Source organism: Malaclemys terrapin, chromosome 2 (assembly GCF_027887155.1).
Source record: "Malaclemys terrapin pileata isolate rMalTer1 chromosome 2, rMalTer1.hap1, whole genome shotgun sequence".
In the NCBI taxonomy this organism is placed as follows: Eukaryota; Metazoa; Chordata; order Testudines; family Emydidae; genus Malaclemys; species Malaclemys terrapin.
In genome coordinates this window covers 143,007,679-143,034,337 of record NC_071506.1, presented here as the reverse complement: position 1 = coordinate 143,034,337, position 26,659 = coordinate 143,007,679, and the positions used below count along the sequence as shown (strand labels likewise).

General features: G+C 56.6%; 1 protein-coding gene across 14 annotated transcripts in view; it reads right to left on the bottom strand.

The window, feature by feature from the left end:
• Positions 1 to 678: 678 nt before the first annotated feature.
• Positions 679 to 26,659, bottom strand: part of PAX8 (paired box 8) — a 44,589-nt gene continuing 18,608 nt past the window's right edge. The window contains exons 3-12 of one of the 14 annotated variants that reach the window (XM_054020497.1): positions 17,571 to 17,778; positions 16,156 to 16,356; positions 15,529 to 15,617; positions 14,070 to 14,195; positions 12,920 to 13,098; positions 12,115 to 12,235; positions 10,962 to 11,138; positions 7,410 to 7,511; positions 5,257 to 5,346; positions 679 to 874 (exon numbers count right to left, since the gene is read on the bottom strand). In XM_054020497.1, coding sequence (XP_053876472.1) covers positions 831 to 874; positions 5,257 to 5,346; positions 7,410 to 7,511; positions 10,962 to 11,138; positions 12,115 to 12,235; positions 12,920 to 13,098; positions 14,070 to 14,195; positions 15,529 to 15,617; positions 16,156 to 16,356; positions 17,571 to 17,778 — 1,337 coding nt within the window. In that variant the 3' untranslated portion in view covers positions 679 to 830. Of the gene's footprint in view, positions 875 to 3,661; positions 4,797 to 5,256; positions 5,347 to 7,409; positions 7,512 to 10,961; positions 11,139 to 12,114; positions 12,236 to 12,919; positions 13,099 to 14,069; positions 14,196 to 15,528; positions 15,618 to 16,155; positions 16,357 to 17,570; positions 17,779 to 26,659 lie in introns of those variants that run through there. The other 13 variants (XM_054020490.1, XM_054020498.1, XM_054020493.1 and 10 more) reach the window with 13 other exon arrangements.

The following is a 26,659-nucleotide window of genomic DNA, read 5'->3' as shown; positions in this document are numbered from 1 at the left end:
TGAAGATCTGGGTTTAATTCCTAGCTCTACCACTGACTCCCTGTATGAGTGCTTTAACTCAAGGAAGGCCCAGGCCTGGGTTAAACAGGTCAGACTAGATGATCGCAGTGGTCCCCTCTAACCTTAGAATCTCTAACTCTTTGACTCTGGGCCAGTCACTGACCTGTCCCGGGCCTCAGTTTACCAAGATGTAAAATGGGGCTAATAACCTTTCCTTTCTTCTCCTGTCTGGTTAACCTGTGCTCCCAACACACGCTCAGTTGGGGCCTGTAGGTCCTACTATAAATACAGGTGACAATAACTTTCCTTCTTGCACACACATCACGCCCTTTCCATCCATTGCTCTCAAAGCTCTTCACCAGGGAGGGCAGTGTCATGAGTCCCATTTGACTGATGGGGAAACTGAGGCACAGGAAGGGGATGTGACTTGCCCAAGGTCACCCAACAGGCCAACGGGACTAGAACCCAGGTCTCCTGAGGCCCGGCTTAGCCTTTTCCCATTCTCTGGAAAAGCCTATTTCACCAATGGGTCATTCTCCTCACTCACTACAACACCCCGCCCCTCCCCAACCTTTTCCATCACTCTCAGCAGCAGGATAAATCTCTTTCCTTCCCTGCTAGTGGGGCGCCGTCAGTTTTCACAGCGCAACGGCTAAATCTGCGCTGAAGGTAACGGGCTAGGAGAGAGAACTGTAATAGTTTATAGCTGATGAGCATAAACCAATAACAGCCAGGAGGCATTCACCCTGCCCAGCTGTTCGGCGGCTTCGCTCCCATCCAGGGCGCGTTCCAAGGAAAGGCGCCTGGGCGTGCTCCAAACCCAGAGAGAGTCACAGCAAACTGCTTCCTTGGGCTGCAGCCGATAATGGGCCTTCTGCAGAGGAAGGACAGGCTCATGGTTAGCGATTCCAGGCCAGACGGGCCCATTGTGATCATCTGCATAGCACAGGCCAGAGACCTGCCCCACAATCATTCCTTGGCACAGAACAGCCCTACTTGATGGAGATGCCACCATGGCCCTGGGTAAGTTGCCCCCATGGTTAATTCCCCTCCCTGGTAAACATTTACATCTTAGTTCCCGTCTGACTTTGTCTCATTTCAACTCCCAGCCGTTGGCTTGTGGGACATGACTGAAGGGCCCCTTATGAAATCCCCGTGTAGGTGACAGTCTGATCAACTTTCCCCTTAACTGTCTCTTTGTTCGGTTCCCGGCTCTGCCATTGACACCCCATGTGATCCTGGCCTAGCCAAACTTCCACTGAGTTCACTGGCTGTTTGGTGGCTAAATTCCTGGGAGGCTCTGGACCTTGGTCTGTCTAGGCCTCAGTTTCCCATCTGTACAATGGGGATAGTATTCTTGCCTTTGCCTTGCCTATTTCAGTCGTTTGCACTTAGGGGAAGGGACTGTCTCTTGCCCCGTGGAGTTTCCTCAACTCTGGCAATTTTATCTCCTGTCTCACGCCGCTTGGGGTTTGCCTCACAGGTGATTTCAAATCACGGCGGTATGTAAGTTTCTCGCCCTGGTGGTCACCCCAAAAAAGCTTGAAAATGTGACATACACACATACCCCAGGCTCCAGCCCCACATTTATTATTGTTTTTAAATCCTGTAATTTTTAAGCCAATCTCCTGATTTTTTTTTTGTTTGTTTTTTTTTGAGCACCTGACATGATTTTTGAACGCTGGTGTATGTTTATACAGCACCTGACACCCCAGCACCCTGATCTCAGCCAGGGCGCGCCCAGGGCAGCTGTAGCAATACATGGACTTTTAAAGGGACAGTGTCAACAACAAAGAATCACTCTCCTGGTGGCGTATTTTTGGCCTCTTCTTGTTAATATGAACATCTACATCAGACAGCCTTGAAATTCTCAGCCCAGACTGAGGGCAGAGCCAGTGCGCTGTGTGCCATCCCTGGGCGCATTGCCAGCATCAGCAGGGCCTGGCGCCTGCGCTGCCCGGATGGGTTCCCCGCTGCTCAGACCAGGCGGCTGCTCCTCGCCTTCCATTGTTGCATAAATCTGGGGCTGGCCGAAGGTGCAGCATTGTTTGGTCCCTGGACACCGAAGCCTCTCTCCACAGAATAGGTGTGGGGTGAGTCCCCTGCACTGCCCCCAACCGTCACTCCCTGTGCCCCAGCCGTGCACTCTTGGGATTCCCCCCTAACTGGGGAGCTGCGTCCATCGCAGAGGGCTCCACCTGGGCCCATGGCTTTGCCTTGTGGCCACAGGCTGCGACCTGTGGGCAGGACCAGCATCTGCTCGGTACTGCCCTGGGCTGGCCCGAACCCGGCGGACTGGAGCCCAGCAGCAGGGCAAGCCTGCGGGCTGGAGTCTGCGGGGGAGGGGTCCATTAAACCCTGGGTTTGGACGAAGGCCAGAATCAAACCACTAACAAAATGTTAAATTGGAGTCGAGCGCTTAGGAAAAAGCTGCCCTGGCGTCTCCGCAGACCAGGGCCCGGAATCCCTGCCCCACCTCTGCACAATGGGGCTGCCTCGCCCGCTGCTGGAGCTGCTGACCATGGCCACCACGTGTCTCTCGCTGCCTGCGTGGGGTCAGGGGCTGGATGGGGGACCTGGGAGCCCAGCCCTAGCTCAGCAGGGGTGGCGGTTTCAGTGCTGGACCCTAGTGAAGCAAAGGGCGGGAGGCGTTCTCTGTCAAGGCTGCTGGGCTCAGACCCTGGAGTTCCTTTGGGCTCCCCAGGTCCCAGCCCTCGGGGGCTCTCTCTGGCCTGGACCGTGGGCGTCTCTGCAGCTGGCCATGGCAGACTTCCTGGCCCCTGGCAGCGCTGGCTTCAGGCACTAAATAGTTAATATTGTCCTGCACTGCGTGTGTGTGAGCACCACTGCCCTCTGCAGGATGGGCCAAGAACTGCACACCTGTGTGTCACTGGCCCTGTCCTGCTGATGGTGGAGGGGGATTCTCTGTTACCTCAGGGCCTCAATCCCTGGGTTTCTGAAGCAGGAGGCAGATCTGGGCTCTTTCCTGCTGCCGTGTGGCTCTGAGAGGTCTCAGGGCACAGCGTAGTGACCCTGGGACAGCCGGGGGTGACTGCGGATCCTTCTCCTATGCAGAGTACGCACAACCATAGCTCAATCGAAAGCCCTGGTTTATGATCACTGGCTGGGGGTGAGGCTCCCAGCTACTCCAGTCCCAGCATCTCCCAGCAGGGGGTGCTGCGGGGAGCGGGGCAGGAGGGGCAAAGCGGGGGAGGCAGGGCAGGACTGGCTAGGGCTTTACAGTGTGGGGTTCGTACATGCCTGGCACAATGGGGCCCAACGCGGTTTGGCCGCTAGGCATGGTCACACTCTGTACGTAACCCGTCACCCTGCTTTAGGCAACTCTTTTCTCCTCTAGGTTCTTTGCTTTCCGGTGCTACCGGCGGAGCTCTCGCTGCAGCCGCACTGAGTCGGGGCGGGCGCAGATGGGGGAGGGTCACTCCCACTGGTGTAATGCAGGTGCTGGAGCCCACAGTGCGAATCCAGCTTGAGCAGAGAGTTCCTCTGCTGGAGTTCAGCCAGGCAGCGTGCGGATCCCATCCTGTCCCTGCACCTGCCCTTCCTCCTGGGGTACCATACCAAGCGCCCTCCCCAGGCACCGCCCCACACAGCCCCCTGCAAGGGCTGGACAGGGAGGACACCCACACACACCGCTGCCGGCTCACGCTGGCATGCCTGGCACGCCAGGACAATGGGTTTATTGAACCTTTAATAAAAAGCAGGAGCATCCAAAGGGGAGAGAGCGAAAGAGGAGAACTGAGGGGGCTGCCCCATGCCCCGCCAGGGGAGGGGGTGATGTACAGTCTATACACAAGCAAGGTGAGACTGGGATGGAGACCTAGCAATGGGCGTGGTCCCAAGGGGGGCTGGAATGCCTGTCATGCAGCGCCATGGGGGCAGCTGGCACTGCCCATGGAGGAGGGGCAAGGCTGGCAGGAGGGAGCTGGGCTGCCCCTGGGTGCACTGCCCCTCCCCAGCCGCTGGCAAACACCGGCCCAGTAGGGTGAGCCTCAGCAAACAGAGCTTTCCAGGGCCTCCATCCCAATGGGGCCCAGACGGGTGTCGAAGTCCTGCGCCCAGCCCAGCGTGGCTGGACGGCCAGCGAGAGGGGAGGAGAGAAGAAAGCCCGTGGTGGGGACGGGGCTGGTGAGAAACACAGGAGAGCAGCTCAGCAGGGTCCCAGAGCCAGTCCTCAGGTCATGGGGCTGTTGGGGAGAGTGATCGCCAGATAGATAGAGGGGGTGGATGGAGATAGATAGATAGATAGACAGGCAGACGAGGAGTGTATGGGGACAGACAGACGGGGCGTTCGGGGACAGATAGATCCATAGAGGGGTATATGGGGACAGACGGCTGAGAGGTGTGGGGACAGATAGATCGATCTGATCTGGGTCTCTAGAAGCCATGTGATGATCAAAAGTCCCTGTCCAGCCCCTTTTGTCTGGGGGGTCTCTAGCCAAGGGGCAGGATGGGCACAGAGGTGCTATCCATTGTTGGGTATCCTGGGCCCCCGCATTGTTCTGCCCCCAGTGGAGCTGCGTCGCCCAGATGCCTCTGCCCCATGTCCCCACAAAGCAGTTGTGCCGGTGCCGAGGGTGGCCGTGTCACCCCGTCCCTGCAGGCATCGGGGCTGGCTGCGCTCTCTCGCCGGGTAATAAATAACAATGCCTTTGGCTGGCTGCGCCGGGCCCGTCCGGGGGTCCTGTGCTGCGGCTCCCATGGCAGCTACAGGTGGTCGTAGGCAGCGGCGGGGGGCGCGGGGGCCCTCGAGGCAGAGCTGTAATAATATGGGGAACCTGGGCAAGACCAACAGTGCCTGTTAGAGGGGAGCGCCAGCCTGTTCCCCCCTAGCCCCCAGCCAGAATTAACCATTCACACTGAGCATCACAGGTTAACCCACACCAGGAGCTCCGCCCCCACGCCCCGCTCAGTTCCCACCCCCTCCCAGCTCCCAGGCCTTGTGGCTACGAAGAGCAGGAAGCAGCCAATAGCCGGTGCCCCCACAGCAAAGCCGTGGGGCCCAATGGGAAGGGCACTGGGAGAGGATGCTGGGGACCTGGATTCTAGTCCTGCCTCTACCACTGGGGGACCTTAGGAGCTCTGAGCAGGAACCGTCCCTTGTGGTGTTGTGTGTGTGTGTGTGGCACCAGCACGATGAGGTCCTGATCTCGCCTGGGGTCTGGGCAGGCCCCTTCCCTCCACCACCACCCCCATGCAGTGGAGTCACCTCATCCCTATCCCATGCCAGGCACTCACTCAGCAGGCTGGAGTTGGGGAAGCGCCAGGCCTCACCGTAGGTGGAGTAGGGGGAATGGCTGTAGGCGTTCGCAGAGTAGTCACTGCCTGCTGGGGACAGAAAGAGGAGTTAGTGCCCAGAGAGCGGGCGAGGGCATGGCATACCCAGGGCGGGTACCATCACCCCTGGGCAGCCGCTTCTGGTGTTGGGCAGCCCACAAGGACAAGGGAGCCCCTTCACGGGCCATTCCAGGACAGACAGAGGGTGGGAGTGAGCACCAGTGCACAGGGCACAAAGTCTGGGGGGCACCTGGGGAGGATGCAGCTAAGCCATGAGTGCTGCAGATAGTGCAGCTACCATGGTGAGGGGCCAATGACAGATAGATAGATAGATAGATAGATAGATAGATAGATAGATAGATAGATAGATAGAGGAGTATGGGGATAGATAGATTATTCCCCTCTATTCGGCACTGGTGAGGCCACACCTGGAGTACTGTGTCCAGTTTTGGTCCCCCCACTACAGAAGGGATGTGGAAAAATTGAAGAGAATCCAGCGGAGGGCAACAAAAATGAGTAGGGGGCTGAAGTACATGACTTATGAGGAGAGGCTGAGGGAACTGGGCTTGTTTAGTCTGCAGAAGAGAAGAATGAGGGGGGATTTGATAGCAGCCTTCAACTACCTGAAGGGGGGTTCCAAAGAGGATGGAGCTCGGCTGTTCTCAGTGGTGGCAGATGACAGAACAAGGAGCAATGGTCTCAAGTTGCAGTGGGGGAGGTTTAGGTTGGATATTAGGAAACACTTTTTCACTAGGAGGGTGGTGAAGCACTGGAATGGGTTCCCTAGGGAGGAGGTGGAATCTCCATCCTTAGAGGTTTTTAAGGCCGGGCTTGACAAAGCCTTGGCTGGTATGATTTAGTTGGTGATGGTCCTGCTTTGAGCAGGGGATTGGACTAGATGACCTCCTGAGGTCCCTTCCAACCCTGATAGTCTATGATTCTAAGATAGATAGATAGATAGATAGATAGATACGGAGGTGGATGTAGATAGATGTGGTGTATGAGGATGGCGGGGGGTGTATGAGGACAGCTAGATGGGGGGTGGTAGATGGGGATAGATTGATAGATGTGGATGGACATAAAGATCGGTCCTGCCAATCGCTGTGACCAGTCGATCCATGCCCAGCGTTTCCCTGGCATGCAGGCCCAGCTGGCACCGGCTGGGGATGGAGGTAGCAGCGAGCAAGGCGGTTGGGTTTCTTGCCTTGCTCAGCAGGCCGGGGGCCGGGAGGGCTGTGGGCGGTTGGCGGAGTCCCCAGCACACACTGTCTAACCCAGTCCCGAGTCCCCCCGCCCTGCGCTCTCCAATCTCATTTCACGCTCGAGGAGAGGGGCTGGGGCGGCCCGGGTGCAGCGCTGGATTCTCAACGCTGCATTAAGCACATCTCCAGGGTAACGCGGCAACAAGCCAGTTCAGCATGTTCCCGGCCCAGGGGAGCCGTGCAGCTACCTGGGGCACGGCCCACGGCCCACAGAGATTAACCCTTCGCAGGGAACAGCCAGCTGCAGCACCGGGAGGGGCAGGGGGATTAGGGTGCGGTTGGTTCCCAGCACCTGTCCCCCTCACCCCATTTCTTAGCATCAGGTGCCCTCCACCAGCTCTGCACACACAGACAGCCCTCACCACCGCCCCCCGCCACAACTCCTCCCGGGTCCCTGGAGCCAAAACTCACAGCTAGATCTGATGGGGGGCAGGGGGATCCTGAGTTTTGGTTCAGCCCATTACAGACACGGTCAGCTGCAAAACTGACCTGGAGAAAGAACCCAGGCGTCCAGGATCCCAGCCCCCTGCTCTAACCACTAGACCCCAATCCCCTCCCCTCCCCTCCAAGAGCTGGGGACAAAACCCAGGACTTCTGCCTTCTAATCACCCCACCTGTTCTAATCACCCCATACACTGTATCCCTGAGACCAGGCTCTCCCACCCCCAGCTCTGCTCCTCAATCCCGACCCGCAGGCCTGCCCTCCCCCTGGGAGCTAAATGGCACATGAGGGGCCCCCTGCTAACTACCCCAGGGCTTCCCCTAGCGCAGCTGCCCTGCGGCACAGTGCCCACTGCACCCTCCCCCTGCTGCCCCGGTCCTGCAGGACCCGCTAGCCCACCGCGGCCCTACCTGCCACCATGCCAGCGATGGCGGAGGAGGCGTAGCTGCCCTGCCCGCCGGTGGGGATGTGCGGGGGGTAGCCGGGCAGGGTGGAGCCGACCATCTCGCGCCCTGTAAGGGAGAAGGGATAGTAGGTGAAAGGCTGGACACGCGAGGGGGGCAAGAGGCAGCCCCAAAATGAGCCCCCAGCCCAGCTGGACCCCAGCCCGGGGGACTGAGCCTGGGGTCAGCCTGCCAGGGAGCCAGGCAGAATGCAGCTACCTTGCTGGGGATCTGCCTAGGGATCTGCAGGTGTGATCCTTCTACCTACAGGAGGGCTCTCCCAATGGGATCTCCCTACCTAACTGGGGGACTGCTATATCTGGGGCTCTACCAACTGCAGGATCTCCCTGAAGGATCTGCCTGGGGATCTAGCATCTTACTGACCTAGGGATCTCCCTGAGGGATCTAATACCTTACTAACCTGGGGGAATGTCCCTGGGGGATCTAGCACCTTACTGGCCTGAGGGATCTCCCTGAGGGATCTAGTACTGTAGTGACCTGGTGATCTCCCCAGGCCGATCTAGGACCTTACTGACCTGGGGGGAATCTCCCTGGGGGATCTAGGACCTTACTGACCTGGGAATCACCCCCTCTCTGTCTCCTCTCAATTTCCTGCAGCCCTGGATCCCGTGGTAACCGTGGGCCATCCCGCTCCCCTCCCTGGGGGGTCTCTAGGGTCCAGGGTGCTGATGCTGTTCTCCAGCCCCAGGAGCTGCTGGTCTGATCTCTGGCCAGACACCCTGGCCCGGCTCCCCACGCCTCTTGCCCCTCCCTTACGGATCCAGGCAGCTTTGTCTGCCCTAGAGAGACGGGAGGGCTTCACTGGAGCTCATCGAGCAGGTGTCAGCCCTGGTGAATCCCAGAACATTCCCCAGGACAGACAGAAGCTAAGGGTTTAACTGGACAGCGCTAACTCCCTCATCCCAGGTGACCCTCCCTTGTCTTTCTAACCCTCTTCTACTCTGGCGCTGGCAGGGGCCTAAATCCCTGTCTGAGCCCCCTGTCCCCCCAGCCCTGCGCTCTGGGGATGAACCCACCAGCCTGAGCGTCGGTGAAGAATGCATGGGAAACATGGAGTGCACGGTGACCTGCAGCAGCAGAACGTGGCTGGGATAGGCGCAGACACAAGGGTTTAATGAGCACGGCCAAAATGCTCCGGGCCCAGAGCTTAAGGGACAAGGTTTTATGCCATGATTTGTATTATGGTAGCACCTGGAAGCCTCAACCGAGATCAGACCTTGTCGTGCCAGGCGCTGCCCAGACCCTGACCGACATCAGGGCCCGTTGCACCAGGCCCCACTCTAACCTGGTGCTAGAGCCAACAGTTTAACCAAACTTACAGAGGATGATTATCCTCCTTCTACAGCTGGGGAAACTGAGGCACAGAGCGTGGCAGGGATTTAGCCAAGGTCCCCCAGGGAGTCAGTGGCAGAGCTGGGCCTTGACCCCAGATATCCTGTGGCCAAGCTCAGTGCCCTAAGCACCAGGCTGAGGTGAGTGCCTGTAGGGCTCTGGGCAGCGCTGCCCAGCTGTGTTGGTCAGGCGCTCTCTGTGTTCATGCCCACCTCACGAGCTGCCTGTCCTACCAGTGCAGAGGGCCTAAGGGTTTGGATGCCCAACCTGCTCCAGCCTCCACCAGCCCGTGGCCCCACTGGCAATAGTGTTGCTGCCCTCTGGGACCAGGCTGCCGAGGAGGCGGGGCGGTCAGGGCAGGAGGACGCCGGCTCTGAGATGGCAACATAGCTGCCATGGGAAGGCCAGGGGATCCAGTCCTCAGTGTGTAGCTCTGTCGCTAGCCAAGGCCCATAACCCTCCCTCCACCCCAATTCCTGGATCCCTGGGGTGCCCCCCTGCCTGTAATGCCCCTCCCCTGGTATCAGCACAGCTGGCAGGTGGCCTCCTTTCGTCACCCTCCAGCGAGCCGAGACCCAGCAATTTCCTCTCCCATGGCCAAGGGGGAGGCCTCCTGGGCTGGAGCCGGCTCTGCAGCTCCCCCTGCTCTCCAGAGGCCTGCGCCGACCCTCCCCTGTGCCCCGAGGACTGGATCAGAACCCCAGAACCAAGCCCCCACGGTGGGGAGGGGGAGAAGCGGGGTATCACAATCCCGTCCATAGCCTGAAAGCTGCATGTGGCAAATGCAATTAGCCTGTGGAACTCCTTGCCACTGGGGAGCACTGGGGCCAGGAGGGTTCCAAAGCAGAGGAGACACTGATGGATAAATGGGCACAGGCCCACCTTCATTAGCTGGGCTATAACCCCTCCTACCCCAGGGCAGTGTCAAGGAGAAACATCACCGTCAGGTGATTCCTGAACAGCCCACTTTGGGGGGGCGCTCTGGCACCTTCCTCTGGAGCAGCTGGGACTGTCCTCATGCGAGACAAAGCCACAGGAGGGTGGGTCCGGTTCTGCTCTGGTGCCACAGACCCTGCTCCCAGCTAATGGCCCAAGCTGCCCCAAATCTTGGGAGGCCTCAGAGCCTGGTGTTCTAACCCTGGAGCCAGGCGGCTGCCCCTCTGCTGGGCCATTCAAATTCCTGTCGCTGGAGAATCCCCATTCTTCAGGAGCAGTGCGGGGCCGGGGACACACAGCTGAGCGGCGAGCCCTGTTAGCCAGCCGGGGGCTCAGAAGGCTAGCTGTGGGAGTACAGATTTGGGGGGATGTCTGAGAGCCCGGGCAGGGTTTCCCCAGGGTCTGGCTGGGGAGGGCATGGCTGCAGTGTTTGAACTCCAGCCCAGCTGGCCCCCATCCAGAGCCTGCAGCCCAACAAAAGGACAATTGAGGAGGGCAGGGAGGGGAAATGCGCCTTTGATCTCAAACCAAGGTGGACAGGGGAAGGGTCCGCTCATGTTCAGATCTGGGTTAGCCCAGCTAAGGGGGGCTAACCCAGATCTGCCTTAGCCCAGCTAAGGGGTTCCTGGGCTGTGAACAGAACGCCCGTGGGCTGGGCTAAGGCAGAACCTCAATGGTTCTGTGGGGGACACCGGTCCAGAACTGCTGCCCAGCTCCTGCAGGGAGTCCAGAACCTGGTCATCCCTGCGTCCAGACCCCAGCGCGAACCAGACTCCAGAACCTGCCCCTGCCTGGGCTCTCAAGGGAACCCAGAACACACTGGCCTGCTGGGTTCTGGAGGGAGGCTAGAACCCGGCATCGCATAAATTCTGCCCAGGTCTACAACACTCCAGAACCCACAATTGAGCTGCCTTCTCCAAGGGGAGCCCACAGACCCAAACTCCCACTTGACCCCCAAGTGAGTCTAGAACCTGTGCCCACAGACAGCTGCAAGGAGGAGCCTGGAACCCAAATCTCCAACCAGCAGCTGGAAGGAAATGTCCTCCTATAAACTGGGGTCTGGAGGGGGGTTCCAGAATCTGATTTGCCAGCTGGGCTCTAGAGTGAGTCTTGAACATGGTCTTGCAGCTCAGGTCAGAGGGAGGGCTGTCAGTCTAGAACCCCAGGGATTGCCCCTGCATTGCAAGAAGCCAGCCACTGCCAACAGCCCCCGCTGCACTGGAGCCGTACCTGGGACGAGGCCCTGGCCGGGGAACTGGCCGTAGATGACGGAGCAGTGGGGGAAGGCTCTGAAAGGCGGCCCAGGCTGCAGGTCCGAAAAGGCGGCGCTAGATAAAGAGGAAGGGGTGGCGCTCGGGCTGGAGGCCTCGGGGGTCTCCTGCTTTACAAGGAAGGGGGAATGCGGGTCTGGGGGGGGATGGTGGAAAAAAAAAGAGACAGGAGATGAAATGAAAATGGGCTGAAATGATCACAGCGTCGGTGCTGACGCCCAGTCGGGGGATCTGGAGCCAGGGGGTGGGATCACAAAGGGGGCACTGGATCCCATGCCCTTCCCCACACTCCCCACCCAACCCTGGCCCACTGGTGGGGCAGGGGCAGCTGGCAGCACGGGGGCAGGGCAAGAGGGGTTGGGCAGCAGAGGGCTGGCTAAAGGGAGTGGAGGTGAAAGGGAAGTGGGGCTGGCAGTGCTGCACAATGGGAGGGCCAGGGCCATGTACTGGTGCTGGGGCAGCTGTACCAGGGGTGGGGCAGGAGGAGGTGTCAGTGCTATGTAGTGGCGGGTGGGTGCACAGGGCCGTGCAGTGGGGGGAGGGCTGTGCAGTGGGGGTCAATGTATTTGTGTGCAGTGGGGGCAGGACTGTGCAGTGTGGGGACAGGCTGTGCAGTGGGGGTCACTGTGTGTGTGCAGTGGGGGTCACTGTGCATGTGCAGTGGGGCAGGGCTGTGCAGTGTGGGGCAGGGCTGTGCAGTGGGGGTCATTGTGTGTGTAGTAGGGGCAGGGCTGTGCAGTGTGGGGACAGGCTGTGCAGTGGGGGTCATTGTGTGTGTAGTAGGGGCAGGGCTGTGCAGTGTGGGGACAGGCTGTGCAGTGGGAGCAGGGCTGTGCTGTCGGGAGCAGGAGTAGGGTCCCAACAGAAATTCCATCTCCCTATTTGTCTTCCCCAGAGGTTCATTTCCCTGGCGGGTCCTGGGCTGGGGGCTGGGCCTGTAGGGAGGGGCTGAGTTAGGAGAATCTCCTGCAGGCTCCCCCAGACAGCAGGGTCCCGGCGGGTGCTGGCCTTGTGGCCCCTGGCCCTGACCCTCTGGCATCTCCCCACGCCAGCCCCAGCCTGCCCTAGACTCCCCCGGCTGTGGGGAGCAAGCCTTGAGTGTCAGCCCTTACCCGTCACGGCCGCGTATGGCTGGGGGGTGGCCAGGCCGCGGCCAAGTGACGTGTTGGAGGCGGTCAGCGCAGCTTTGCCGTCGTCCAGTGCACTGCTCAGCAGGGGCAGCGGGTAGAGACCCTGAGCGAGGGGGCAACAGAAAGGTCAGTGACCCCTGGTAAGGCTCAGCCCCCCGAGTTCTCCTAAGACCTCATACTGCTCACCCCCCAGGGGACTCCCCAATACTGGTCATCCCCCCTGCTGGGACCCCCAGTACTGCTCAGCCCCTCTGAGAACCCCCAATATTTCTCACCGCCCCACTGGGACCCCCAGTACTGTTCAGCCCCCTGCTGGGAAACCCCTCCAATACTGCTCACCCACCACTGGGACCCCCAGTTCTACTCACCCCCAGAGGGGACCCCCCAGTACTGCTCACCCCTGCTGGGATCCCCAGTACTGCTGACCCCAGGGGGCCCCCCCATACTGATCACCCCCCTGCTGAAACCCCCTGTACTGCTCCCCCCCACTGGGAAAACCCCAAAACTTCTCACTTCCCCCCGACTGGGATCCCCAATATGGTCTCCCCCCACTGGGATACCCCCAATATGCTCACCCCCAATGGGAAAGCCCCCACCCCCAATACTGCTCACCTCCCACTGGGATCCCCAATACTGCTCATTCCCCCACTAGGACCCCCAATACTGCTTCCCCCCCACTGGGAAACCCACAGTACTGCTCCCTAGGGACCCCCCCCAATATTGCTCACCACCCCGCTGGGACCTCCCAATACTGCTCATCCCCCAGAGCGGTGGGCACAGCCCAGACCTGCTCGCCCTTGGCATGGCTGGGGGAGGCGTAGGCCTCGGGGTAGTGCTGCCGCTCGAAGGGGCACTCCAGTGGCTCCAGGGGGGGCTGGCCGAAGGCTTCGGAGCGCAGGTGCTTGCGGGCGGCGCTGGCGCTGCTCTGGGTGTCCATCCTGAGCCGGCAGCTCTCTGGGTCGCCTGCTGGGCAGAGCAGCCATGAGACCCCCATCCAAGGCATGGGCATGGCCCAATCCCCAACCGGTCCCCCCACAACCAGCCACGGGAATGGCCCGATCCCGGACTGGCCTCCTAGCCACTGGCGCGGCCCGATCCCCGACCGACCCCCCAGCCACGGGCATGGCCTGATCTCTGACCGGTCCCCCCAAAACCAGCCACGGGCATGGCCCGATCCCACAACCAGCCACGGGCACGGCCCGATCCCCAACAGGTCCCCCCACAACCAGCCACGGGCACGGCCCAATCCCGGACTGGCCTCCTAGCCACTGGCGCGGCCCGATCCCCGACCGACCCCCCAGCCACGGGCATGGCCTGATCTCCGACCGGTCCCCCCAAAACCAGCCACGAGCATGGCCCGATCCCCGACCGACCCCCCAGCCACGGGCATGGCCCGATCCCACAACCAGCCACGGGCACGGCCCGATCCCTGACAAACCCCCCAGCCATGGGCATGGCCTGATCCTCGACTGGCCCCTACACAACCAGCCACGGGAACGGCCCGATCCCCGACCAGCCTCCTGGCCACTGGCATGGCCCAATCCCCGACCGGCCCTTCACTGCCAGCCCATAGATCCTCCAGGCCTGGCCCAGCTGCCCCAGGTATGCCCGGGCACCACACGGCAGCATGATGGCACCGCAGAGGGCATTGCTGCCTGCTGGGCCCCTGGACCGGGCACAGGACACTGACACCAGCCTCCATGGGACTGAGGCAGCCACTCTGGAGCCACATGGGAGCCGCCCTGGGCCCAGCCAGTCTCAGCGTCGCCTCTCCTTGGGGGGGCTGGTAGGAGCAGCTCTGGCTAGGTCTCTGTCGCCATCATGGGGCATTCGCACCCACCCCCCCTGGCATCAGAGGCTGGACCCCTCTGTCCCCATCTGCTGCCAGCCCGGCCCCAGAGAACCCTTTCCCCTGGCACTGTCCCACCCCCACTCACTGTCGTCCATCTTCCTCTTGTTGTCGCTGCTGGCCTGGGCGATGCCCAGGAGTCCGCTGATGGAGTAGGTGGAGCCCAGCGAGTCCGACTGGGGTGACTCCGGGGGGGTCACGGCTGAGCTGGGGACTGAAAAGACGCCCCCCCGGGTCAATAAGCCTTGGCGCGAGTGCCAGGAGATACGAGATAGGGCTGGCACGACGCCGGGGCACCTCACCCCATGGTGCTGGGTCGTGCAACCTGCCCCGAGGACGGGGCAAGGCTGGGTGTCCCAGGCGACCCAGAGGAATCAACCCTTGCGGATGTTGCTGGCGCACCGGGGACTATGGGAGCTCCAAGCCTGATGCCAGCTGGCTGTGTGACCCATCCCTTCTCTGTGCCTAGGCGTTTCCCTGCCTGGGGGCAATGGCATAGGGTGGTCAGAAATGGAGGGCGTTTTCCACAGAAATTTTCAATTTTTTGGGTGGAAATTTAAATACTGAAAAATTTCAGGAAAAAACAGAAAAAAATTTATTTGGCAATGTCGCTGCAGTGCCTTCTGGGAGTTGTAGTTTGGATGCCTTGCGTCACACCACACATAGGCCAGGATCCCTAGTGAGACTACATCTCCCATGATGCACCACGGAAGCGTGGCAGTTGGGAGTCCCTGGCTATGGTGCATAATGGAAGATGTCCCCAGCCAGGGAGCCCAGTCCATAGAGGAGAACAGTGATATGGGGCAACGAACTACAATTCCCATGAGGCACAGTGGCGACATTTCTGAATTGAAACATTTCAGTTTGGGAGCATTTGGGGTTTTTTATGGAAAAAAAATCAAGGTTTTTCTGCAGGAAACTGACAATTTTCATGAAAAATTCCGTTTTGTTGAAAAACTCAAGTTTCCATTGTTTAGGTGGAAAATTTCCCACCAGGCCTGGGCACGAGAGCTAGTTCCATATTTCTGTAGCCCACCCAGCACGGCCGACTGTGCCGATCTAGGGACTGGGCCACACAGAGCACATGATTAGAGCTGGGAGAAATATTTTGGACAACACTTTTTTGGGGGGGGAGGGGAGGGAACAAATGTGGATTCCGGGCCACCGAAACATTTCGCCATTGAAATGGTTGTTGGAGGGGGGCAATAACAAGATTCGGGGGGGAGGGGGAAGCCGTTTTGGGGGGAGGCGGGGGTTGAACTGACATTTTGCTTCAAAATGGCTCAAAACCAAAATGTTCCGTTTAACCCCAGACGGGTTCTTTGAACTTTTCCAACTGGCCAGAGATTTTTGACAAACTCCACTCTTTGCCCAGCTCTGCTACTGCCTGGAAGCCAACAGAGGGGCCGACTGAGCGGCGGGTGCTTTTGAGATTTGTGGGCTCCGTCCCCGCCCCGCTGGAGTGAGGGACAATGCTCTAGAGACAGACCTGGGAATCAGCCACTATAACACCCAGCCCCCGTACGAGACCCTGCCCCAGAACTCACTCAGGCTGTGCCCAGGGCTCAGAGCTTTGGAGGCCACGCAGTTGTCCATCGGGAGGTTGAATGGCTGCTGGACTTTGGTCCGGATGATTCTGACGGGGAAAAAGGGCATCAGAGAAATTAAATGGCAGGCCCTGGGCATGGGTGTGTCCAGTGTGAGAATCGGGGCTGCTCCGGCACAGACTGGCTGGACCGACACCTGTCCGGGAGGAAGCCGGAGGCAGGTCCCCTGGACTTCAGTGAGTGGTTTCTAGCACAGATTGAGGGGAGATTCATCTCTGGGCAAAGTCCTAGGTACTACTTCAGACCCACTTTGCCTGAGGGGCATCACAACGTACTTTAGCCCCATGTTCCGGATGGGGAAACTGAGGCACAGAGTGGGGAAAGGGAGTTCCCCAAATCTCACAGGAAGCAGGACTGAAATGGTGTCCAGGCCTTGTGGGATTTAAGTGGTACCAAGGCCTAATAACCCCACCAGCCCCATTTCGGGCACCTCCCTGCCCTTCCCAAAGGATGGGTGTCCCAGCTAAATGAGAGTGGGGGAGCCCCGATGGATAGGAGGGGTTCCTGGGAGATGGGAGGGGACAGGACTGGCTACATCTAGGGGAGATGGGGTCCCCCAGCTCTGACCTGTTAATGGAGCTGACGCTGGGCACGGTGTCGTTGTCGCAGACGCCCTCAGCCAGCAGGCGGTCACGGATCTCCCATGCGAACATGGTGGGGTTCTGCCGCTTGTAGTCCCCAATCTTCTCCACCACCTTGGGGGTGGCCACCTTGGGCTTGGAGCCTCCAATCACGCCGGGCCGGATGCTGCCGGTCTCGTAGTACCTACTCCAATAGAGAAAGCAAGAGGGTTACCGGGTAAACCGAGGGAAGGGGATGGCGGGTACAGCTGGGGTATGAGTGCTTGGGGGGCTATGATGTGATACCCTCCCTATGGCGTGAGCCAGGGGCTCATCTTTCAGCACAGCACCGCGATCGCTCGGAGTGAAATAAACAGCTGGTTCCTCCCAGGTCACTGAGTTGCCTGTGGGGCATCGCAAAGTACTTTAGCCCCAGATGGGGAAACCGAGGCACAGAGAGGGAACAGGGCATCACCCCACTCTCAGATGGAGTCTTTGTAAATAGTCAGGGGGAACTATATCAAGCTGTTACCTGGTCAGGCATGTCCCGCTTCCTCCAGCCATCCGTTCCTACTGTGCCCATCACAGTGGTGTCTGGTGCTACTCTGGGACCCTGGGCTGGTCAAATTACTTATTGCAGATAAATGACCCTCCCCATACAGCCCCTCCCCAGCCCTGCAGGACTGTGCCCAGCCTAGGGCATGCTGCACAGTAACTCACGTGCACTTCAGAGACTAACCAGTGGCAGGGGATGCACTGAATATTGGAGTGAAGAACCCATACTACCAAACTCCTGACACCATCCACCCAGAGCCCACCACTGGCAGCAGGAACCACTAGCTCCCGTGTGGGGTGAGCGTTTCCCAGCCACTCTGCACCAGCCAATTAGCCTTGCTGGGAGCCAGGCGCGGGGATGGCACCAAGCCACCAGGGACTGTAGTTTCTGCAGCTATTTGAGCAGAGAGTCCTGTCCCGCCATGCCGAGAGCTGCCCGAGAGGATCCCAGCCAAGCGCAGGCCCCGAGATCATTGTCTTCATTAACAGATGGTAAACTGAGGCATGCAGAAATACAGGGAGAGGCCCAAGGTCACAGAGGATCCGGGGCAGAATCAGGAATTGAACCCCGGGCTCTTGAGTGCCAGACAGTGCCCTAGCCACTAGACCAGCCTTTGCGTCCCCTTAGCTCTGCCCAGATAGGCCCTAATTACCCTGGCCGGGGTCTCTGCAGCGGGACCGTTCTCAGACTGGACGGCAAGCTGTGCCAGCCTGTAACAGCTCCTGGCCTGGCTCCTCCCATGGAGGGCAAGCTGGGGGAACTCTGCTGGGGTCTGCTGGGAAGGCAGGTGTGGCTGGCCGGGAGACTGTGCGGCCCCGTCCCGGCTCCACCGCCAGCCAGCAAAGGGCTCCCGCTTCTGCGCTTACCTGCCCAGGATTTTGCTGACGCAGCCGTGGCTGACTCGCAGCTGGCGGGAGATGTCGCAGGGCCGCACGCCCTGGTGGGCCAGGTCCACAATGCGCTGCCTGACCACTTCCGGCAGCGGGCGGCCGTTCACGAAGGCCCCGCCTAGCTGGTTCAACCCGCCGTGCCCTGCCGAGAGACAAAGCCAGCCCCGGGCAGGCCAGGGGAGGCCTGGTATTACTTAGGGGCCATGTACCACAGCTGGTTACACGCACTGGCTCAGCCCTGAGAGATCGGGCTGTGTGCAGGACCCCCGGGGGATGTTCTCTGGCCGGGGTCCTGCAGGCACCAGACACATCGCACCATCTCCTGGCCTTAGACTCCAGGGATCAATGAGATTTTAACAAACTTTGGGCTGCTAACAAGTGAGATTCCTGGAGCCCAAACTAGGGTCACCGACGCCTGTGATTCCATCACGGGGCTCACGATATTGGCTGTTTTCCTACAAGCCCCAGCTCCCAGAGTTGCGGGATGACAAGAGGATCTCTGCTGGCATTTTATTAAAAAGTAAGTAAGTTTCTGTCTCTCGTGGTTGGGGAGATAATGTGACCCCCAACATGACCCCAATGGCTCAAACCCCAGAAAGCAAATAAAAAAACTCTCATGATTTGTTTAGCCTGGCTCGGGATTTGTGCTCCCTTGGAATTGGCGGCACTGCTAACAGCCTCTGTCCCCAGAGATGGCACAGGCACTGGATTTCCCCGCACCAGCCTCACCCAAAGATATATTCTGGTAGCACCTAGGAGCCCTGGTCCGAGATTAGGTGCTGCACAGGCAAATAAAACAAACATAGATTATATCTGAGATTGTTGGACAGAGCAGATGTAAGGGATAAGGGTTTGTGTAAAATGGGTGATGTGTAGGAATTCCCACTGGAGCTTTTTTAGGTGGAACAAGCAGCGACACCTATTATTAAGGTGGTCTGATACTTCCCATTATGAACCCCTGTTTTCAGTTATGTATAACTTTGCAAACTTAAACTTTCAGGGATGAAATTTTCCAGGCCAGGGTCTGCCACAGGCTGAACTGATTTGGAAAGTTTCAGGTAAAATGGTTCCTCTGTTTCCAAGACCGAGGCTGGGGGGAAATACATGGCTTTGCACGTGTTAAAAATATCTTGTAGCCCTTTTGTTGAGAAGCTCTAACACCTCCATGCTTTGGAGGAAGAACTTGAAATTTGGCAGGTGGGAGGTTGTTCTGGGATCAGTGAGGTGCCTTTTGCCATCCCCATGAAAGTTCACCTAAAGTTGGCCATTTGATGAGCCCCTAAAATCTCAGTTCGCACATGCTCAAAGGAGACTTGTTAGAGTTTGGCAGCTAAATTCTCCAAAGATTCCATCTGCACTGAGCGTGCTCCATCCCCTCACATGTGACCAGATGTTGCTTGCTCCATCCCCACAGTGCGAATGAGCATGCTCCATCCCAGGGCTGCAGGGGCTGAGCAGGACTCCTAGAGGCTGGGGCTGCTGTGGTGCTGGGATCAGGGAGACTGTCTGTCCCATGCATTCAGCAATTCCCGCTGCAGGCCACAATGCCGAAGGGGAGGAATGGGGGAGGGTGAACAGGAGATGTAGGATGGGGCAGGACAGCAGCGGAAGAGGACAGGGAGAGGTTAGAGCTGGATGGGAGCAGAAGAGTCTGTCCCCACTAGAGACACTCTCCAGCAGAGCCTGGAATGGAATCCAGGAGTCCTGAGTCTCCCCATTCCTCTGCTGTCTAGGAAATAGCCATGAAGCCCCCCATCAAAGTGTGTGTGTCTTATCCCTCTCTAGTGGCAGGCCCGCATAGAAGATAACAGCCTACTACTCCTGCCAGTTACTCAGTTAGCTCAGGTGGCAGAAGTCTGTAGACATAATGACCACAGACCCGCTGGTGGCCCATGTAGGGAGACAATATAGTTCCACAGGATGAACTGCTGGGTTTTGCTACAGTTTTAAAAACCATCAGAAATGACCCTGTCGACATCTAACATTAACAGAATGTTCAGGCTGCAAAGTCAAAACACTCAAGGGTTAGGAGATGCCAGCTTGAAGGCTGCCCATGCAACCTGCATTCAGCACTCCTGACTTATGAGCCAGTCTTTGAAAAACCTGCTTCACTTGGGTGCCTTAGTCCACAGCCAGTGATGAATAGGTGGACCAGGACTCCAGGAAGCCAGGTGATTTCATGGACTATATTACAGTTCTTTCTATGGATCTAGCATCCTTCATCTGCAGCTCTCTAAGCCAGGGTTCCTACACCTGGAGTCATCAAGCTGCCCGATAACCTGTGCGCCTGCTTGGGTTTCCATAACACAATGCGGACGAGGTATTAGGGAGACAAATGGGGGAGGTAACGGCGTTAAAAGCTCTGACCTCACCCACCTTCTCTCTAATATCCTGGGACCGACACAGCTACATCACTGCGCACTACAGTGTGTTAAACATGCAGGCGAGCTCAGCATGAGCCGCGCGCACAACCAGAATGAGAGTCCGCACTCAGCTGTAGCAGCCCACTGGCCTCACTAATTCATTATCCAGGCAGGTGCAAGGGAGAGTTGCAACAATGTTGAATGCTGTAAGAAAGAAACAACGCTGGTGCTAACAGGAACGACAGCTCAGCCAGAGTGCATAAAGCGGGATATAAATAACCCTTTGGGGACTAATCTCAGGGGATTTTTAACGCCGTAGCACAAGCCTCGTGAGCCTGAGTCTGAGACTCGCTGCCACCGGTGTATTTTTGCAGTGTAGACGTCCCCATAGAGGCCAGGAAGAGACCTGCCTGGGGGCAGCTACCCCCAGCTGCTACTGCCGGGGATTTCGACCTTTCTCTGAAGTGCCTGGCGCTGCCGCTCTCCCAGCGAATCCTCGTTTGCCTTCCCCGTATTCCGGGAGTTTGTGTCTGACGCAGCCGACCATGCTCGCTCAGCCCGCACGGAGGCTGGGCTTTGGGACAGACCATCCCTCTGGGCCTGTCTCCCCTGCAGCTGGGAGCAAGGCTCAAGCACAAGTAGACAGACCAGCAGGGCCCAGACCAGTGCGCTAAAAATAGCAATGGGGAAGCCCGCCTGACCTCCCCAGCATGAGGGACTGAGAGCCAGGCTGTCCTAAGCCTGACGCAGGAGGTTTAATCTCCCTCCAGTGTTTGTTACAGCGTTGGAATGCTCCAGAACACCGTTCTGGCACTTTTTTAGGAGCTGGGGGGCGTTTCAGTACCTCTGCAGGGCCTGGGCCAGGAAGATCCTTTCCCCCACCCCCAGCTACAGAGCATCCTCTGAGCCAGAATGCACCGGTGCCTGGCCCAGGCAGGGCACTCAGTGGTAGGTCAATGCAGACGGAGCCGGGGACACTGCAGCCGGGCAGAGTGGGAAAAATTGATTGGGGGGGGGGGGCAGAAATCGCATTTTTTTATTTAAATACATTTTTGGATTTTATTGAAATGACAATAAGTTTTTCTTTTTAAAAATACACCTGTTTCAAAGGCAATCTAAATGTCATACGAAATATGTTCAGGGCTAACACTCGTTATAATCTCTTCAAACATTTCAATACAAATACATTGGCTGAATCCATGCGCCTCCAGCAAAACCTCTGCACCAACAGCTGCTTGTCTCTAGAAAAAAAGAATCAGGGGCAAGACACCTAAGTTTGGAGGCCAGGCTTTGTAAATAAGGCACACTAGATCCTGTGCAGTATTAAGGTGACCTGGGACTGTGCGAGTGGGTGCAAGAGACTGGCAAAGTCATCACAGGTGTTGAGACCTGGCCTCTGACTCCAGCAGACACCATCAGGTGTCATTGGGATCATCCTTTGAGCCTACCTGGGCGAACTCCTGGTTTATAGCTTCTGGTCGGACTAGCTCCGTTCTCACATTATGACAACCATGGAAACGCACTCTCCAGCTCATGGAAAAACACGGACCTGCCGGTAACTTCCAGCTCTGCTTCTGGGTGGATCTGGGCCCTTTGCGTAAATAGCCTTGCTCCGTCTCCTTGTGAGCGTACATGGACAGAGATACAAACACACCAAAATCCATTCATTTCCGTGCCAGCCTCCCTCTCTGACTCCAGATACTGCAGCGCCACTGGCACGTGGGCCACACCAGCAGGAGTCTTGGAGTCACGTTCGTTCTTTTGTGTTTCTGGGGGCAGAGGTGGGGGGGGGGCAGGAGGGTTAGATAGCAAAGGAGAAGAAGCAGGACGGGTAAGGCTGCTGTCAAGGAAGGTCAATTTCAACACCTGGGAGCTGGAGAAAAAAACCTGCAGTGGCGGCAGGTTGTCAAAGAGATCCTGTTTGGGGATATTTTCAAGAAAACCCTGTAAAAAGGGAACACGCAACAAATGTGAACAGTGCCACAAAGAGATGCAAGGCCTGCTTGGCAGAGTGAACCACCGTGAAAAATGCTCCTCAGAAGGGAACAACTTTGTGAACATGTCTGATCTGGATCTGGCCTGGATCAATTGGTTAGTAAACTTATTTTTGCACCGTTCTCAAAGACTAGCTACCATGCCCTACTGTGCTTGCAAGGGACACCTTGGATTATTGTCAGACAGCTGTGTTTTGAGGGCATTACTTACATAGGAATTTCAAAATGTTGGTGTTCAGAATAGAACTGGCATGTTAGTTTGTTGTGAGAGGATTTATCAATTACTGCGGGACTTCTGAGGTTTATTTTTTTTATACCTCAATATAATCAAACATCCTGGGTGACAATTTCCCATTTAAAAGTAAAGGTTTATTTGGCATCTAGGAATGTTAAAAAAAATTTCCAAGCTGTTTGGTGTGTTGCTAGAGATAAGGGTTTAAATAGATTGAGATATTCCTTATGATTTATTCTTTTCCCTATAAAACTGGATTTAGAATAAATATCATTTAAACAGTGGTACAAACAGCTGCAGTAGGAGGAATCTATCATACAATCTCATTTTTTATAAAGAAGTGCAAGGTGCAATACTCCGTGATCGAGAGTGACTTTTTTATCGCTTTGTTTCAGGGTCCAGCATAGACATACATGGTTATGAACGTCCATCATCTGCAATGTCTACAACTTTAGAGTTATCTGCTGATGCCACCAGCAGTCTAAAGGAAAAGGTACATCAGGCAGCAAATTACTTGGATTAAAAAAATCAACAAATCAAACTTTCCTTCATTGTCCAGTAAAGCTATGGATGAGTTTGTAATCAGGAGCAGCAAATTCCACCAAGACTCCATAGATGCAAAGATTGCTCAGTTCATTTGTGCAACAAATTCTCCCTTTTGTCTTGTTCAGGACAAACATTTGATTGACATGGTTCAATCATCTGAGCAGGCTGCACTCCACCCAGCAGAATAGCCACTGCTGGACAGTTGCTGGCTACAGCACATGAGAAGGGAATTCAACAGTTCGCAAAAATCATTGACGGGAAATTTGTTAATCTGAGTCTTGATGGGTGAAGCAATGTACACAATCATCCAATAATAGGTATTGTGTGACATCAGAAGATGGAGTTGGCTGTCTTATAGAAACAACTGATACATCAGGAAATGCCCATACAGCAAAGTACTTAAAAGAAGTAGCAGGAAGAGTGATAACAAACCATGAACAAAAAATCAAGTGTCAGGTGTGTAGCTTTGTCCCAGACAATGCTGCCAATGTAGCAAAGATGAGAAGAAATCTAGAAGAAGGTAATGAAGGGAACATGACACTTATAACCTGTGGATGCAGGGCTCACGTGATGCATCTTTTAGCCAAAGACTTAAGTTCAATTCCAGGAATCAAGGAAAATGTTGTTGAAATTGCACAATATTTCCAGAACAACCACTCTGCTTCAGCGTCACTGAAGAGAGCAGGAGGATCCAAACGAAGTCTCCCCCTAGGTGTACAATGGGCTTTCAGCAGCTGACTGTTTGAAGCTGTTTATTAAGAACTGGCCCGTTCTGATGGCCATTTGTGAGGAAAATTGTGACACAATAGCTGGAGCTCTCCCAGCCAAAGTAGCCAACCAACAACAAGAGAAATGGAGAAGAGATGCTGGATATCCTGAAACCTGCCTCCGACAAACTGCAGCAGGATGCTGCTGTATTGCTGCTGGTGTGGAAATATGGAAAGAACTTCAAGAGACGCTGAAGAAAGAAATAGCCACCAACAGAGGTAAATTGCAGACAGGAAAGAAGCGGTTGGATCAAGCACTTACTCCGATTCATGCTCTTGCCGATATTCTCAACCAACGCACCTGGGGAGATGAGTAAGTGCAGAAGAAGATGCTGCTCTGACACGGCACCTAAGAATCACCCATCAATCATGCCAACCGTCATAAAATTCCAGGCTGGAGGTGAACCCTGCAAACAGCACGTATTGGTTGCTGGTGTTTTAAAGGAAAGTCCCACCACTGAACGGGTGGAAGTCACTGGTGAAGCACCTGGAACCAGTGTGGTGAAGTGCTAGCCCAGTTTTTGCAGCAGTCGCCTCTTCTTCATGTTCTTCATTCGGACCAATTCATTCATGGTTGAGAAGTTGACTGGGAGTTGAAAAAGCCGGAGCATGTGTCGTGAGGAGGGAAAGATGAGATCTCCTAGTTTGAAGGACGGCCTAAGTCACTTAGGAGGCTGTCGTCTCATTTCAAGAGACAAGCGTCACGGAGTTCCAGCATCTAGTTTCTGCCCAGCCTGTCCCCAGTCTTCTGGGAATGACCCCTTCGCTGAACTGAGCCCCAAGGACCCGCACAGTTCCACCAGGGCAGGCCCGTGGCCTCCACCGCTCCGACACCCCCTGCAGTGAATCCAGCCAAGCTGACTGAGCCCCTCAGGGCGCGATGCTCTCAGGGAATATTCACAGCGACACAGGCAGCCTTTCCCAAACAAGGTCACCATTGATTAGTCACCTGGCTACAGAATCTGGACATCCTTCGGTCAGCACAGAGGGGCAGGGTTCCGCCATAGTCCATCCCGGTCCAACTAGTGCCGTGATGAGCCAGCCAAGCAGTGATGGACTCCACCTCTGGCTCCCTCTCTTGGATCCCCCAGTCCAAGCTCCTGCGCCCCTCTAAAAGGCCCCTTCTTCCAGCCGTCTGACCCCTTGTTCTCCAGCTCCCTTCCACGTCCGGAGTTGTTCTATCCTTGGGGCATCTCTTTAATTGCCCCCGACAGCAAAGTGACAACCCCCACCCTGCTCCTGTGCTACTCCAGTGTTAACCCTTATGTATCCACTGGGTAGCAATGCAACATGCAAAGGGAAACTGAGGCACACCAAGGCTGCATAAAAATATTATCGAAAATTCCCATTTTGTCACGTTAAGTGAGTAGGAACTTATGCTCCAGTCACTTTCACTTAGGTAGACTTGAAATTTTTCCCAGGCTGACCTGAAATAATCTGATTAATTCACTAACTACAGTTAATCCCTCTGTTCCTTTAACAAATCATTTAGCTGGAACTGTGAAATACGGTTTGATAAGCGAAGGTGATGTATCCAAAACATCTAAGGTTGTTTTCTTTAATAAAAATAAATTGTAGATGCTGTTTTGGGTGTTTATTTAAATTCCCAGTTACCATCCTAATGCTGCTTGACACAACCCATGAACAAAAAGTTAATTATCTAGGAAATAAGCAACAGATCAGTCACCATTTTCAAACAGACTAAAAATGTACAATTGATAAGAATTGGAACATATTACAAGATATAATTGCGTAAATAAATGTATGTAGTTAGTGGGGACCCTGCCAAGTGCCAAACCTAGTGTCAAGGCTCCATGTGACGGTAAAGCCTGTGTTTTAATGGTTATAGTGCCAATGAGAACAAACAGAAAAGCAGATTAAAATCGATGGTTTGCAGGATCCCCGCGCTCCGCCCAGTGGTTTGAATCACTGCAGCCTGGACTGGCCTGGGGCGCCAGAGCCGGGAGATGTCAGGAGCTAAGCAGCAAGGACACCCCAACATTGGAGCCCCCTATGGGGAGCACAAGCAGAAGGGAAGCAGAGAGCTCTGTGTGGAATCACCCCTGCTCCCCCTCCTCTAGCTCCCCCACTGCCCTAATTTCCTCCCACTCCCCACACACACCCCTAATTTCCCTTTTCCCGCTCTGCTCCCTCCTGGCTTCCCACTGCCCTGCGTTCCAGCACTTCCTTCATCAGAACTCCGGCGCGGATTTGTTATCCATAGAATTCTGTATCTGCTTGGTAGACATGTCCAGTCTCTCTTCGAATCTTGCTTAGTCCGTGGCCTCAACAATTACCAGTAGCCGTCAGTTCCACCGGCTAATCCCGCCAGGAGTGACAGTGGGCCTGGCTCTCCCATGGCGACACCAGGGCAGTCCGTAGGGTTACCCCACGTGACCAAGTGGAGGTGGGAGGACAATCAGCACCGCTAACGTTCGATCCTGTCCACGCGATGGGCCAGCTCCACCGCTGGTGTAGACGGGGAAAGCTCCAGCAAGTACAGTGGAGATAGCGGAGCTGCGGCCCTGCACACCAGCTGGGGATCTGGTCAGCACAAACTCCGGGCCAGGCTCTTCCAATCCCACGGTGGTGCCAGTCCCCTGCCCTCTTCTTTCCACATGCCTTGGCCAGAGGACACTTGTGCTCTCCCGGGCGCTGGCGATGCTGCATTCTGAGCGTGGGTCAGCTAGCCTGGGTTAACACGGCAGTGAAAACACGGCAACCTGGCTTCCCACTCGAGTTAGGGTTCGTTGACGCAGCAAAACCCCCACGGCAGCAAGTCCAGGGCCTGAACGACTTACTGAGGATCGCGGGGATCGTGCTAGGCATGGGCCGTGGGTATAAGAGGCCAGGGGAGGCTAAGCCCCACTGCCGGACACCTGGGCCATGGTGGCTCCGCCTCTTCCCCTCCCTGCTCTGCCCCTTCCCCGAGACCCCCACTGCTGCTTGGTGAGCCTGTCCCTCCTTTCCTCCACCCCGTCCCCTGCGAGACCCCCCTGCAGTGGGGGTGGAGGAGAGGAGGGACATGGCCAGCGGTAGCAGGGGGGCAGAGTGGGCAGGGGGCGGGGCCTGGGGTGGAGCAGGGGTGGCGTGTGGGCGGGGCCACGGACGGAAGAGGTGGGACAGGGAGCTAGCCTCCCCCAGAGGAAGCTTCATCTGCCCC